This window comes from Rhamphochromis longiceps, linkage group LG19 (genome assembly GCF_057381845.1).
Source record: "Rhamphochromis longiceps isolate RC_006_pf linkage group LG19, R_longiceps_female_GT1.1, whole genome shotgun sequence".
NCBI classification, from domain to species: Eukaryota; Metazoa; Chordata; class Actinopteri; order Cichliformes; family Cichlidae; genus Rhamphochromis; species Rhamphochromis longiceps.
Window position 1 is genome coordinate 21,073,719 of NC_140575.1, and position 14,900 is coordinate 21,088,618.

The window sequence follows — 14,900 nt, forward strand, 5'->3', positions numbered from 1 at the left end:
AATCCTCATGCAGGGGCATCCATGCTTAAAGATACCAACTAAAGAAATGCGAGTATTTAGTTTTGTGTCAGGAGAGCAGGTGATAAAGTGCTCAAGTTTTGGCTTTGGCTTAATAAATTTAGGGGTCCTAGAGGAACCCTTTTGAGGGAGGTGGTGTTACGCTCCTCTGCAGCCCCTAATCTCAGTGTGTTCAGCTGTTGCTAATTGGCCACACCAATAAGGTGTAAATAAAAGCATACCTGAGGCAGGCTTTTCAGGAAGCTCACCAGTCTTTGCCTTTGTGGCACCAGCCATTTGAGCCAACCTGCGATGCTATTTTAAGCTAAAACCTCTTCTCACTTACACTCTGATATTCGCCTCCTTTTTTTATGTTGCGGCCTCGAGCCGGGTCGTAACACCTCTTAAGTTTTCCAAAAAAACCCCGTCTTGATGATCCCCAAGACCTTAGGGAAAATATTCTGTGGAGTCATGAGACAGTTTGTGGATAGTTGGATTTCTGTTATTTCTGGTAGTGAAATCATAAAGCTAACATAGTATTCCATAAAATGAACATCAAATTAAATTAATTCGATTTATGCTGTGTTATCAGTGTTTGCAATGATAGCATGGCTGTGGTGTCATATCAATGTATGCTCTCGGTGTTTGCTGATATCAAACTGTGGTATGAGGACCACTGTTTGTAATCTTTGTAGTGATACTCAGAAGGTCTGGCTTATAAAGTCCTTATTTGTTTTATTTAGACCTGGTTTAATTCTGGCCGTTGCAAGGCCTGGGTCATGTGGCAGCCAACAACTTCTCCAGAGAGGCTGTCCTGGTGAGGGAGAAGTTCATGGCCCACTTCTCGGTGGAGGGAGCAGTGTCTTGACAACCAAAAGAATAGCCTATTTGAAGTCCCAGTGACTTCCCCACAACAGCTCTTTTAAGAGCCACCCACAAATCTCTAAATAGCGTTCCTGCCTTTTTAAAATTTTCTTAATAAATGGAGCTTGTCTCCAAAATAAACTAACCTCTCTTTATTCTCTTAAATAATTAGTCTTCACTATGTTCCTATATAGTAGTATATTTTTTATTGGCCAATATTAAAGTTATAATATTTATCATTATTAGTTATTACAGCAGTGGACTTGAACTCTGTGTCAAATACTGAGCTTCAGTAAAGATTCAAGTTGCAGTTATTTGTATTACCTATCACCTTATATCTTCACTCAAAGACAAGTATCTGCTGCTCTATTCCCATGTTGTTGCAGTATGTAGTGATGGGCAGATGAAGCTTCATGAAGCACTGAAGCTTTTCATCCAGTTGGTTCACCCCAGCGCAAAGCGTCTTGAAGCTTCATTTGCTCTAGTAGGACATCTACTGGACGTAAAAATATTAGTTGGCATGAATTTGAAGAGTGTGGCATTTTGCACACAGCCTGTAAATGTCAACAACAAAAGGAGTGTGTAAAACATGTATATTGTAGTGATGGCATTATACTGTGCATATTTATAAGCTTTACAAGCTGCATGTCTTCGGACGGTGTGAGGAAGCTGGAGTACCCGGAGGGAACCCACGCAAACACGGGGAGAACATGCAAACTCCACACAGAAAGACCCCAATGGTGGAATTGAACTCAGGACCTTCTTGCTGTACGGCAACAGTGCTAACCACCGTGCCGCCTCAGTCCCAAATATGAAGCTGTTAAATGGGAGCACCCAGTGCCTTTACTTTTGCAGTCACCTGTTCAGTCAACTTTAAACCTCTACACTGCTGCCCGAAATCCTGCAGCTCTCCACTTGAATTGTGATGCTGGAAAAACCAAACTTGGAGCACAGGACCCTTGTTGCCTTCCTGAGGATGATCTGCGAATCAGCATCTTCCTCTGGAAAAAACAAACAAACAAATAAATACAGACAATGACATGATTTAATCATCAGTGCTCTTCTTCTACAACTTTGGCTCAACTCTTCCTCTTCATTTTATTGTGGATGCTAGAATTTTGCTTGTACTCAGAAGTTCATGGAAGTAAATAAAACTTCAGCCCAAAATGACAATATTTTACCTGTTTATCGTGTATGCTGAACTTGTGGGTTTTTTGTGTTCTATATAAATCAGATTATATTCATAGAGAGTTGGGGAATGGCTGCCGTGATTTCAACATCAGGGAAACCAAACAACCTCTGGTGAAGTGGATTGCGCAACGCAGAAGAGCTAACTCGCCAGGCCAGGACTCTGCAGACTCTTTACACCTACAGGCCAGTGGACACTCTTTGATGATGAGGATGTACACATCCTGGACGGGGAGGAACGCTGGTTGCAGCGCAGAGTCAAGGAGGCCACTTACGTGAAAAGGGAAAGACCATCTCTGAATCAAGGAGGGGGCCTAAGGGGCCATCTTTCGCCATCTTACAATGCTGTGATTGCAGCCATTCCCCAACTCTCTATGAATGGTACTCATGGCCATGGATCAGTGGTTGTTGATCAATGGTCATGAGAATTTGCATATTAATGATCAATGAACTGACCTCACAGCCCATTGTTCATTCAGTGGTGCTAGTTTCAGTCATTGGGCAAATGTACTGTTTATAAGATTGGGGAAACCTGCAGTCAGCTGAGACTGAAGAAGTCACTTAGATGAGCGACGAAACGTTTCTCCCACTGAAAACGCTACGTCCAGATGAACACAATCAACCTTTTGGGGGTTGTTTTGAGGTGTTTGTGTCCATATTCTTCATTACTTCCTGTGTTGTGGTTTGTTCAGATGCAACTTTGCAAACCTGTGCCGCCATGTTATATTTGCAGAGAAGTCATACTTAGTCTTTTTTTTAAACGTGCTACCAATGGACTTGAATATTTCACATGTTAACTAAGGCCTGTAGAATTTGAGAGTTAGATCTTGGGGGTTCTTTAGTTTAGTTTAGTTCAGTTTTTAGTTTTTTTTAGTTTTCTGGGACCTTCCCTCCTAGAAAGAACTAGAATGCTCCAGAAAATTGCCAAAAACCTTTACTTCTATAGAGTTCATCAATGAATTAATCATTTGCTGATGATCATTTAATCACGTGCATCTGATTAGCAGCACCTGGCTGCTTCTTACCCTCCTAATTCTTGTGGAAGCAATAAGAACTTTCTTTTTCAGTTGACTGGCACCTTACATTACTGCTGTAATAGATCAATATTTGCCAAAGGGTTTTCCATCCTATTTACTTAGAATACAAACACTCTGATCAAACAATAAACAAATGTTTACAGGACCAGGATAAAAGGCGCAGGATGGGCGTGTGGTGTTTCATTTCTAATTAAACCTCCATAGTTTTAGCAGGGGCACCACCAAGGGAGGGGCAAGGGGGCAGTGGGCACTCCCAAAAATCTGCAGACAGATTTGCAATAGACTATTATGGATTTCCAAGTCTTATTTGATTTTTATATGTATCTATTTTCAGTGATATCAACTTCAAAAGCAGAAAATAACTAAAAAAAAATTCTGTTTTTTGCCATATTTTTCAAGTAACTTATATTTGGCAACAGCATAATAAAACTGGAAATTCTGTTTTTTACTGGGCTTTAGCGCAGGTTCTGCTTCCTCTCCACATAACAGTACCGTCTTCGCCTCTTACCTGTGGCAAGGTGCACGGAAAGCAGAGAATGAGTGGTGTTGAGGCTCCACATGTGTAAACTGTGAATGGCGGTGACTCCTCCTACAGACAGCAGCAGCTCTCTCACGGCACCGAAACTCACGTCCCGAGGAGCGCCTTCAGAAAATACACACGTTAAACTGTCGCTAAAATCTGAACGTCACCACAGGCGGAGGGAAGTGTGTTTACCTTCCAGCAGTATCCTGAAAACATCCTTTGTGACAGGAAGCGTTGTCCCAATAACGAGAAGAGAGAACAGGAAGGTGCAAATTGGATCTGCTACTTTATATTCAGGCTGTGAAGAAGACAGAAATATGATCAGAAACAATTGATGGAGTGATATTGAGTACTTGGAGAGTACAGTGCTGTATCAAGCCCATCCTGATTATTTTTGTTATTTAACTGTTATTTTTAATCTTACACTGACCCAGAAGTGGATGATGGTGGCAGCCAGCATGACACCGACACTCTGCACCAGATCTCCCACCACATGAACGAAAGCTGCCTTCACACTTGCATTACCGTGGCCGTTCCTCTGCCCATGCTTGTCCCTCTGGGTCAGGTTGGTGGCAAACCCATGGCTGTGGCCATGTGAGTTGCCAGGCTGATGCAAGATCAGGATCATCCTGGGTAAAACAAAGCATAGACGTCATCACTCATCGCTGCTGACTGCCCCCCTAAACCAAGCAGAAATAATCCATAAAGTAAGCTCGGCACACTTACAGGACATTGACCCCCACAGCACAGCCTGATGTTATGAGCATGATCTCACTGTCAATCTCGTATTCCCCGTCGGAGATCCTCTGCACGGCTGATAAGACGAGCACTACTGTCACGGCCCAGATCGACACGACTGATAGAAACATGGCCAGAATCTCTGCGTGAAACAGTAACAGAGTCAGAAATGGCCCCGAAAATATGAAGGATATGAGTACGTGCAACTCATATGGACTAATGTGCACATAAATTCAATGGGCAGTTTGCTAGTATCGGGTTGGACGCCCTTTTGCTTTCAGAACTGCCTGAATTCTTCATGGTACAAATTTAACAATGAGCTGAAAGCTTTTGGTCCATATTCACATGATTATGGCACACAGTCCACATCCACCACATCCCTGCTCTACTGGATTGAGATCTATTTACTGTGGAGGACATTTGAGTACAGTGCACTTGCTGTCATGTTCGAGAAACCAGCTTGACATGATGTGAGCTTTGTTTGTTCTCCTGCAGGATGCTGCCATCAAAAGTGACATTTAAATGATGCTCAGTTAAGGGATCCAAAGTGTGCCAAGAAAATATCCCACCATAACATCAGCACCTCCACCAGCCTAAACTGTCGATACAAGGCAGGACAGATTCATTCTTTTGACTTGTTTATTCCAAATTCTGACCCTTCTATGTTGTACTGCTACTTCGGTTAATGAATCTTAACCTGTGTACCTAACAAAGTGGCTGGTGAGTGTATTCTTGAGAGCTACTCGTGAGAACCTTGTTCCTACCAGCTCGATACCATCCAAAAGTCATGGTTCCTGTCTGAGGCCTTGATGCGATCCACAGAGAGAAGATGCTGATTACAATGCTGACAAAATCAGTCAGAAGGTGAGCTGCGTCCGTCATGATGGCCAGACTGCCGGCGGCGTATCCACCTGCAGAGGAAACCGTATGGGTGTTTGGGCAGAGGAAGCCTGAGTGTGTCACTTTAAGATCAAGTTTGTATGGAGCGATTCAAACTCAGCAAGCTTTACATATTTATGCATGACACAGTAAAAAACGAATATAGGTAAACTTCATTTTTTTTGGCAGAATCAGAGTTGCTGGCATGGAAATTTGTGATGAGTCTTTTGTCTCACCAATGGCCTCTCCTGTCATGAACACAAGGCTGACGGCACATGCAGTGAAAAGCTTCTTTCTGGCCAAACATCTCGAGTCCCTTTCAGTCACCGACCTCCAATTGGCCTCTTGGCAGAGCCATTCGTGCTGCCACAGCCCCTCCACACTGAGGGTGTCTTCACTGAATTCTGAGTCTGAGCACTTTTTCTCTGGACCGCTCACCCTGACACAAGACGGAAGATCTACACTTAGGCTGGCTCAATGTGGAAGTCAACAGTTTTAAAGTCATCTGTGTTGAACTTTGGTGTTTCAGGAGGTCAAATGAAAAATGAAGACGTACCACACAAGAGGCTCCGAATGAGTCTCAATCAAATGTTGCTTCTCTGGATCTGTTGATGACTCCATATCCTCATGTTATTGACAGCTGAGACACTCCCGTATTTAAGGTTGACCTGGAGCTAGAGGGAAGCCTGGCAACTTACCACCTGCTCTAACCTACGCTATCTCTCAGGGGTGGAGCACTGCAGGAGCCAATGGCAGGTTACTGCGCCAACTCCAGTGAAATTATAAGACAACCGCATGACATTTTCTGAATTATTCAACTTTATTTCATGAAATGCTTTAGAAGAAACTCAAATTTACACCAACAGTTGGAAATCTGTCAAAGTGGACAGAACAAACTCAGCATGGAAATGTTTAGATAATGACATAAAATACACTTCTGTAAAATTATTCAAAAACTGCATTCAGGCACTTTTGCGTCAAGTATAATCATTGGCATACAAAAGTATACAAGCAGGCTTTTAAATACACCGCAGTCAAGGATCGTCAGAAAATCAGCATCCAAATTATTATTATTATTATTATTATTATTATTATAGCCAGATTTGTATAAAATGAAATCAAAATGAAGCACAACCTCAACATTTTTACCCCGAGAGAAAATAGAAAAATATCATTTAAACAAAAGAATCTTTGCCTTAATACTCAATTTGTAATAAATCCTCTAATCATAAATATACATCTCTGACTTTACAAGACAATCACGACATACACAAAAAAGTCAAAATGGCAATAAATCAGAAAGCTGCGATCTTATTTTCTAAAGAAACAAACGATGGTTTTAGTGTCAAGTGTAGAAAAATTCACACAACTCTATTCACCTCCCTGCATATTTTTTTACTTATGTGCAATGACAAAAATGACCAACTGTACCTCTTCTGAAACACTGGCTCACTTTCCAGGAGTTAAAACAGATTATTGTCACTGTGCCTGTGTGTATAATTAAGCAAGCTTGAGCAGGAGCCAAAGGGACTTAAGCATAAAGGTTGAAAACATCACAAGTGGAAACATCAATCAACATGTCCAAAACATGTCTTTTGTTTAATCTTTGCACAAACAGAATAAACAGTGGTCCACTGGTCCAGCCGGTTCTTTGCTTCAGGTAGTGAGGGAGGAGGCGGCTTGGAAAAAGGTGTGCTCCCCCAGCTGGTCGGCGAGTGGTTCCTGGGGCTTGCTGGTTGTTGTTAGGTGAAATCACACACAAAGAGGGCGCTACAGCAGAAGCCTCCGTGTGATTTCTTTGGTTTCTACACATTGCTGCACTCGCCCTAAAGGGGTGTGCCAAATGTAACTCAATGGTGCGTTTAGACTAATTTCTAAACGTACCATTGAAGTAAATCCAATCTTTTTGTGTTAATTAAAAGCAGGTATATAAATCTGGTTTTACAATTATGGCATTTATAGGAAGACTCAAATCATTTTGGGGGGGTATTTGATCCATTTACAGATTTCAAGTGGACAAACACAAATGTGATCAACAGTCTTCATCCAACTCTCAGAATTAGGCGATTTAGTAATTCCTTAAAATCTCTGCAAGCATCACAAGACTAAACTTCAAAGAGTCATTTACAAGCTGGCAACTGAATGTGTCACATAAGGCAGCGCTAAAATTTTAAAACTAAACCTTTGTTTGATAAATCTGTGTGTGATCTGTGGCCACATCAGTAAACCGTTTAACATAGAGTCTGTTTCTATGTGCAGTGCGACCGAACAAGCGTTTTTTGTTTTGTTTTTTTAAACTGCGAGGCAAAGTTAAGTCAAAATTTCAAGTCACCATCTCAAAATTTCCACTTGCCGGCTCACACGTCTGATTAGGTGAAACTTTAAGTGAGACTCGACTTGAGATCCTGAGTCATTGAGTCGAAATTTTGAGATCTGACACCAAAATTCTGATTTACGCTTGGCTTTTTTTTTTTCCCCCCTTTCCAGTGCTGGAAGCAAGCTTCCACAGAAACCCCTGAATCGGCATATTAAAAATAAAAATCTGAAAATTTCTGAATCTTGGGCCAAAACGTGCTCTGATCATGGCAGCTTCAGAATATTCCAAACATTCAATATGAATGTGTGAGTTTAAAGTGCACAGGAAAAAAATAATTATCCCCGAGCTCAGAGGCTTTGATCTGCATGGCTTTGTTATTAGTCTCCGCCCCAAATTCAGAAATTTAACATTTTAAAAGAATAAATACAAGACTGGATCAAAGAAAAAGCACATTTAAAAAAAAAAAAACAAAACTATGGCACAATCAAATAAATTGCAGTTTGACTCATGTAAACAAACAAATCTCTGAGATGAAAACATTTTCTGCACTTCAGTGTTTGATACAGTCGTTCATTCTCCAGGTCCTGAGCCCCCCTTGGCTGCGTGAGTCTGAATCACAATCGGTGTGTTCTCCCCTGCAGAAGGTAACGAGAACAGGTGATGAACAGGTGTGTGGTGTGGGAGTGTTCTTAAATCAGACAAGCTATCAAAACCACTTACGTCTCACAGAAAATGAAACATGAAGGAAAGTACGTCTCGTCATTTAAAAATAAATACATAAATAATATTACTGCCTGGGTTCACTGCCTTAGTTTAGCATGTTAGCGCACAAAAGCAAGGTATTTGACCAGATGATGGCCCCAGAAAACAAGTTAAGTGAACACTATCGGTACCAAATTTCATGTCACTCCATATTTGTACAAATCTTTCAGCCAAAACTCCAGAACTATAAATCTGTACGAATTATTATGTGTCAAGATCAATCTGTGCAATCTGCTCATACATGCAAAAGGAGACTTTGATGACTCTGTTCTGTGTCCTTTTTTTTTTTTTTATATATATAATGTGGGAAATGGACAACACTTACAGTCTAAATTTCTATAACCATTATTAAATAAAACCCAAAGAGCTTAAAAAGAAAACCGCTACTATAACAGTTTGAGCCATGATCTTTTATAGCAGGGAATAAACCATATAAATAGTATAACGCCATAAAAACAAAACAAACATCCTTCCAAAATCCTTTAAGATAGAAACACTGAAAAACACTTAATGAAGCTTTTCTCATTAACAACAACAACAGAAAACATAAGCAGCACAAAAACCTTTAAATCAATTCTTTGCTGCAAGATCTAGCAGCAAGTTAAGCAGCACAGAGCAGCAGGAAGCCGGCAACAGGTGAATGTATTTGGAGGAGGAATAACACCTTACCTGAATGTATAGCGGCATTGCTAGAGTTCGGCTGAATAACTATTACGGGATGGTCTGCTGTAAAACAAAATTCAACACTGGGTAAATCAACACGGCTTCTTAACAACATCTCCTCGCTTGCTTTTGTCTCGGCTTGAAATGTACAAAGACGAGAGAATACAGAGATCAAGATCAGCGCAGAATTTAAAGGATTAGCATGACATTTTATTAGGCAACAGCACCAGCGAATTTAATAACTGCCACTCTACATGCAAGTCTCATGTATTAGAATAACAGTAATCTGACCTTCAGCACGTCTTAAAATGACAGAAATATAACCTCACTTGACCTATGACATGTGTCATTATTTATTTAACAGAAATAAGCCAGAATGCAGAAGCAGTGTTTAAAGTATACGAACAAACTTACAGCTTCGATTGCAATTAACAGCGTAACAAGCATTCAGGGGTTTGGGGGGGGGGGGGGGGGGGGTGTCAAAGGATCATCAATTACAGAGATCAAGATCAGGGCAGAATTTAAAGGATTAGAGTGACATTTTGTTAGGCAACAGAATCAGCATTAGTGATTTTCATTAATACGACTCTACATGCAGGTTTTGTCAGAGTAAAACAAGAACGATCTCCCCTTTAGCACGTCTGAAAATTAGACGGGGGGGGGGGGGGGGGGGTGGCTATTGGGTTTGCAAAATCGCATCTGAACAAACCACAAAACATCTGGAACAATGTCCACTAGACAGATGAGACCAAAGTGGAGACATCTGTCCACAATCCGCAGGACCACGTTTGGAGAAAAACCAAACACAGCACATCATCAAAAAGTCCTCGGTATGTGATAAGGGACATAAATCACTTTAAAAAAAAAAAAAAGAAAACAACAACAAAAAAAGCTTTGGATTTCCCATGCGTCCTTCACATTAAGGATTTAATACATGGACAAAAAAAAAATCTTCCACAGTGAATCACTGCTGTAAAATCTAGCAGGCGAGTCAAGCAGCGCAGAGCAGCAGGAAGCTGACAACAGGTGAACGTTACCTGAAGACGGAATAACACCTTACCTGAATGGCTAGCAGCATCGCTAGAGTTCGGCTGAATAACTATTACGGGATGGTCTGCTGTAAAACAAAATTCAACACACAGCTTCTTAACGACATCTCTTCACCTGCTTTGGTCTCGGCTTGAAATGTACAAAGACGACAGAGTTTAGAGGTGAAGTATCACCAGTTACACGGATCAAGATCAGGGCAAGATGTAATGGATTAGAGTGACATTTCATTAATTTCCACTCGACGCGCAGGTTTCATGAGGATAAAAGTAAAAAATATTTTGCCATTTAGCACGTCTTAAAATTAGATGGAGGTGGGGGGGGATATTAAGGCTATTTCGATAAAAATGTAAAGTCCATCATTCTGCAATGAGAAAGATTATTCACAAGTCGAAAGCATTCAAGACAGCTGCCAATCTTCCTAGCAAATTTACCCAGAGATCAGAAAAACGAAAAAAAAAACTCCAAGAGGTCTGTATCTGAGATTCTTTAGGCTACAGTTATCATGTTAAATGTTAAAGTTCGAGAGAAAACAATTAAAAACAGACCAAACAAGTATGGCTTGTTTAATAAAGAAAAAAAAATTAAAAGTGACAGTATGGTTTAGGTTTGGAAAGTTGCATCTGAACAAAACCTTGAAGGGGTGATGATCTAGGCTCGTTTTGCAGCCATTGAGTCAAACATGAACTCCTTTGTATAGCAAATTATTCTAGAGTCAACTGTTAGGCCATGTGTCTGACAGCTAAAAGTTTGGCCCAAATTAGGTAATGAAATTGGACAATGATCGCAAGCACAGCAGCAAATACACACCAGCTAAAAAAAAAAAAAAAAAAAGAGAGAAAAAGTGCTGCAGAGGCCCAGTAAAAGTTCAGACCACAACCCAGTTAACATGCTCAGAGCTGTGCTTTGGTAAATACCCCCACACACCCCACTGAAAAGAAACAAATCAACGAGTTGCAATGGGACACCCAAAGTCACGATTAAAATGCTGCGGTGGGACCTTAAGAGAGCTGTGCATAAACAAATGCCTCCACTTCAATGAACCAAAGCAACGTTATAAAGAAGAGTGGGCCAAAGTCCCTGCATCCCTGTGAAACACTGATGAAGTCATCCATCCATCCGTGGTTCTTCAAGCTACTGAGTCATGGGGTGTACTTCGTTTACCCACACACTGCTTCTGCATTTTAGCTTAGTGTATATTAAAGAAACAATGGCAGTGTAATATGTCATCAGCTGTTGTTCATCTGAGATGTTTACTTCATTTTTATAGACTATCATTTTCTAAACATGCCCTATACTGAATGAAGATGTACCCCCCTTCTTGGCAAAGTTAACTTCCTGCTGGATTTACTGCACATGCACAGTTAAGATCAAGATTACCGGCAGGGTTACAACTGCTCAGCATAAAGTAACACCCGTGTTATCAGTACAGCAAAACTGGGCAGTAAACACTTCAAGAGGCTGTCGACTGTATCTAAGAGAACCCAGTTAACGCCTTCCTGTGCAGGCTTTCCACAGGAAAACACATAATTAACTATATCTGTGAAAAAAAGGCAGATTAAGCTGTGAAAACTAATATTTCCATATCATTAATCCTAGATTTCTAGAGGAAACATTTTCATTTTAAAAATGCTGACAATCAGAAACTGGACACTACACCATTTGGGTTTCCAACTCCAGCTCTTTGTTTCTATGCAAGCTGCTGCCTTGCTCAACTGTATACATTCTTAAGTGAATATAAAACAGTTCCTCACCTGCATCTTGTTCTCTAATCTGAGCCTCCAGGTCCTCAGGGTCCATGTAGACGAAATTGTCCTCTTCATCTTGTGGTTTGCACTTTCCGCAGCAGCAACAGCAGCAGAGGCAACAGCAGCAGCAGGTGAAAATAGTGCAGCACACAAACAGGGTCTAAAAGAAAACCAATGTGAGTATTAGGAGAGTTTTTGGACACTTTGCAGCATGCTCTGGTCACATTTTGGCATTTAAATTTCTGCATAATTCACCTACTACCAGAACAAACAACTTCATGTTCTGTTTTCACCTTTAAAACTACATCCCCTTGCCTCTCACCTTGAACCAGCACTTGGACATGAGAAAGTAATATTTGACTCCCTCCTCCCCAAACTGCTCGGCCACCGAGAGGCCCATGGATCCATATTGGTCGTAGATACCACGCTTGTCCAGATCAGTGAGGATGGAGTGGGCATTATTGATCTCCTTGAACTTCTCAGCTGCTTCGGGGTTGTCTGGGTTCTTATCAGGGTGATACCTTAATGCCATTTTCCTGGTCAAAAGAGAAATTAAAACATATACAAACAAGTGAGGGTTTAAAAAAGTCGGTGCTTTTCTTTGAAATTTTGCTGCGACGTTTCAAAGCGGCAGAAAGAAATGAGGCAGGTCAAATCTTCTTGCGTTTCACGCATGCACAGTACTGGAACGTAAGCGTTTTCGGCCGTTTCAATGTGGATGCACAACTCTGTGAAAATTACTAAATATGCTAGAAGAGACACGGAGCGTTTTCAAACGAAAATGCAGTTTTCAAATCTATCCGGTCTAGTGTGGATGTAGCCTAAGATTTCACTAATGTCGCCATAAATCTCTGAAACAATGATGTTACTCTCACTAGTTAATTGTGCTATTGTAAGAACAGCACAATTAACAAGCGAGAGTAACATTTTATTTATTAGTTCTTGTAGCTCAGAACTGAAAGAGATAGTCACACCTGTAGGCTCTTTTCAATTCGTCAGGAGACGCTCCCTTCTCCACTCCCAGCAACTTGTACAAACTCTCTCCTGCTGTTGACATTTTCCTCTGTGGTCTGTTTGGATCCTCCATGTTTCAGGATGTGTTTTCTGTGACATAAAAAATGTAAACAATTCCACCCTTTTCTGACAGGCACAATGCAGACAGATCAGGAAAGTAACTTCAAGGGCTCAAAAGTTTAGTTGAAATAAAGAAGTTTGAGGGGAAAAAAGAACATATCTGGAAGTTCTGATGGACAGCACGCTCACCAAGGACATCATTCAGTATATCATTAATCTGCATTGAAGTAGGCGCATTACTTGCACACATTTGTACAATTAACCTAATTTAGCCTAACCTGCACGTCTTTGGACTGTGGGTGAAAGCTGGGGTTCTCTGGGATAATCCTACATGCAAATCCCACATACAGTCATATATCCAAATAAAGCTCAAAACAGAAAGTAGGATCAAGTTTAAATACAAAAGTTCCTCATACCAGCAGTTAGGTAAAGTGCTTTAACACGTGTAATTACACTGGTTTACAACTCTTGTTTATTGCTAATAAACCTAAATAGGCCTATTTGCTGGGGATGTTTGTTTTCCTTAAAAGGACATCATACTCCTTCACATTTACCTTTTCACTTAAAAAGGTCAGCCAGTCTCTTTCAAGAACAACAAATGCATTTCAGCACTCCTTAACTTACATGTTGTAGAGCTGTTATGTTATAGTTGTGGCAAATTCTGCTACCCTACTGGCTAAATTTGTCTTGAATTTGACATTTGTAACGTCAACAAAACTTGTTACCTTGATAAATAAAGGACATAGGCGGCACTTTACCCAAACACTGACTGCAGCTTCTAACTTGTGACAGAAATGTTACTTCTGGTTCAAAATGGCTTGATATTCATGAGAGATGTTTGACCGATTATAAGTCAACAATTCATTCACATGAATCAGCTTTTAACACGACTGGCTGCATAACTACAGCTCACTCATAAAAACATTAGTTTAGCTCTTACATTCAACTTGTTTTGCTTTATTTCACGTGAACACCTGCGGGTTCAGACTGCTAGCTGACGCAGATACGTTTAGCAGGGCGGCTTGAGGAACATGCTCACTCTTACTTACCAGATAAATAAAGATATTCTCTGTTTTCCGTCGAATCATAGAGTCCGAATGTTGTCCGTTGACTAATTTAATATTTATTCATTAAAATAACTCAGTTACACGACCTTTTTATGTTAACTTTGCCTCCTCGGGACCTGGAGGGAAGTTGTGAAAGGAGCCGCAACACAGAAGCCGGAAGTTTGAGAACATTTTTTTTTTCAATTTAAAGAACTTTATTTAAACAAGTACACAACCAATCAGCATCGTCTAGAGAGTCGTCTCTAAATCCTTTCCGATTTTTTTTTTAAATTTATTAATATAAGATTCAGCTCACATAAAATTTGAAGACCTTGACAGTTATTATAGTTTGCTATTTTCTATTTATTTTTATTTATTTATTTATTATTTATTCGATTTTTTTCTTTCCAATACAGTTTCAAATGACGTTTTATTCTTATAATTATAGCGAGGTAGAGAAGTGTGTGAGGGTGGTGCACGGAATGTATGATAACACTGAGGTAGTAGTGATAGATGTGTTGAAAGTGGGCGTGGGATTGCATCAAGAAACATCTCACCCCTTCTAGTTTGGATCTGTGATCTGATGAGGTCAGCCAGGAATCTTCATGGAGTATATAATGTTTGCAAACAACATTATGATCTTTAGTGAAAGTAGGGAGCAGATGAAGAAGAGTTAAGAAAGGTGGCGATATGCCCTGGAGAGACGAGGATTAAAAAGGAGAAAAAGTGGAAGACCACAGAGGAGGTACGTGGATGTACTGTGGGAGGATATGCAGAGGGTTGGTGTGGCAGATGAGAATAGATAGGGTGAGATGAAGGGAGATGATCTGCTGTGGTGACCTCTGAGGATTATTATCAGGGGCGAAATTTAGGAAAATCAAAACAGGTATTGTTACAGTACAAATGTCAGCTGACTCACAATCATGTAGACAGACATCCCAAGTCTCAATAAGCAAATGCAACAAAATTTAATCAGGCAGGCTGTGATAAAAAAAAAAAAAGTATCTAAACTGCCAA

The 14,900-nt window shown here is 40.5% G+C and overlaps 2 protein-coding genes across 5 annotated transcripts; both read right to left on the minus strand.

Moving 5' to 3' along the window:
* Positions 1-1,734: 1,734 nt before the first annotated feature.
* On the minus strand, positions 1,735-5,847 carry LOC146646648 (proton-coupled zinc antiporter SLC30A2-like). Its single transcript, XM_085391150.1, has 8 exons — positions 5,783-5,847; positions 5,463-5,665; positions 5,112-5,258; positions 4,336-4,489; positions 4,040-4,238; positions 3,802-3,907; positions 3,595-3,729; positions 1,735-1,862 (listed from the first exon to the last, which is right to left on the minus strand). The coding sequence occupies exons 1-8, from the start codon at positions 5,845-5,847 to the stop codon at positions 1,735-1,737; spliced, it is 1,137 nt and encodes a 378-aa protein (XP_085247276.1).
* A 662-nt stretch (positions 5,848-6,509) lies between these two features.
* On the minus strand, positions 6,510-14,055 carry dnajc5gb (DnaJ (Hsp40) homolog, subfamily C, member 5 gamma b). Of its 4 annotated transcripts, none has more exons than XM_085391521.1 (7): positions 13,887-14,055; positions 12,738-12,867; positions 12,086-12,299; positions 11,770-11,923; positions 10,029-10,085; positions 8,975-9,028; positions 6,510-8,178 (listed from the first exon to the last, which is right to left on the minus strand). In XM_085391521.1, the coding sequence occupies exons 2-7, from the start codon at positions 12,848-12,850 to the stop codon at positions 8,114-8,116; spliced, it is 657 nt and encodes a 218-aa protein (XP_085247647.1). In that variant the 5' UTR covers positions 12,851-12,867; positions 13,887-14,055; the 3' UTR covers positions 6,510-8,113. The 4 variants fall into 4 exon arrangements, with proteins under 4 accessions (XP_085247647.1, XP_085247646.1, XP_085247649.1 ...); XM_085391520.1 differs by having other exon boundaries at positions 8,975-9,031; XM_085391523.1 differs by lacking the exon at positions 10,029-10,085.
* Between the last annotated feature and the right edge of the window lie 845 nt (positions 14,056-14,900).

Coding starts and splice junctions, on each gene's coding strand:
- dnajc5gb (XM_085391520.1), bottom strand. CDS start 12,850: ATGGAGGATCCAAACAGACCACAGAGGAAAATGTCAACAGCAGGAGAG. Junction 12,300..12,737: donor GAATTGAAAAGAGCCTACAG/GTGTGACTATCT, acceptor TCTTTTGACCAG/GAAAATGGCATTAAGGTATC. Junction 10,086..11,769: donor GATTAGAGAACAAGATGCAG/GTGAGGAACTGT, acceptor TTTGTTTTACAG/CAGACCATCCCGTAATAGTT.
- LOC146646648 (XM_085391150.1), bottom strand. CDS start 5,847: ATGGAGTCATCAACAGATCCAGAGAAGCAACATTTGATTGAGACTCAT. Junction 5,259..5,462: donor CATGACAGGAGAGGCCATTG/GTGAGACAAAAG, acceptor TTTCCTCTGCAG/GTGGATACGCCGCCGGCAGT. Junction 4,239..4,335: donor GCTGTGGGGGTCAATGTCCT/GTAAGTGTGCCG, acceptor TGTTTTACCCAG/GATGATCCTGATCTTGCATC.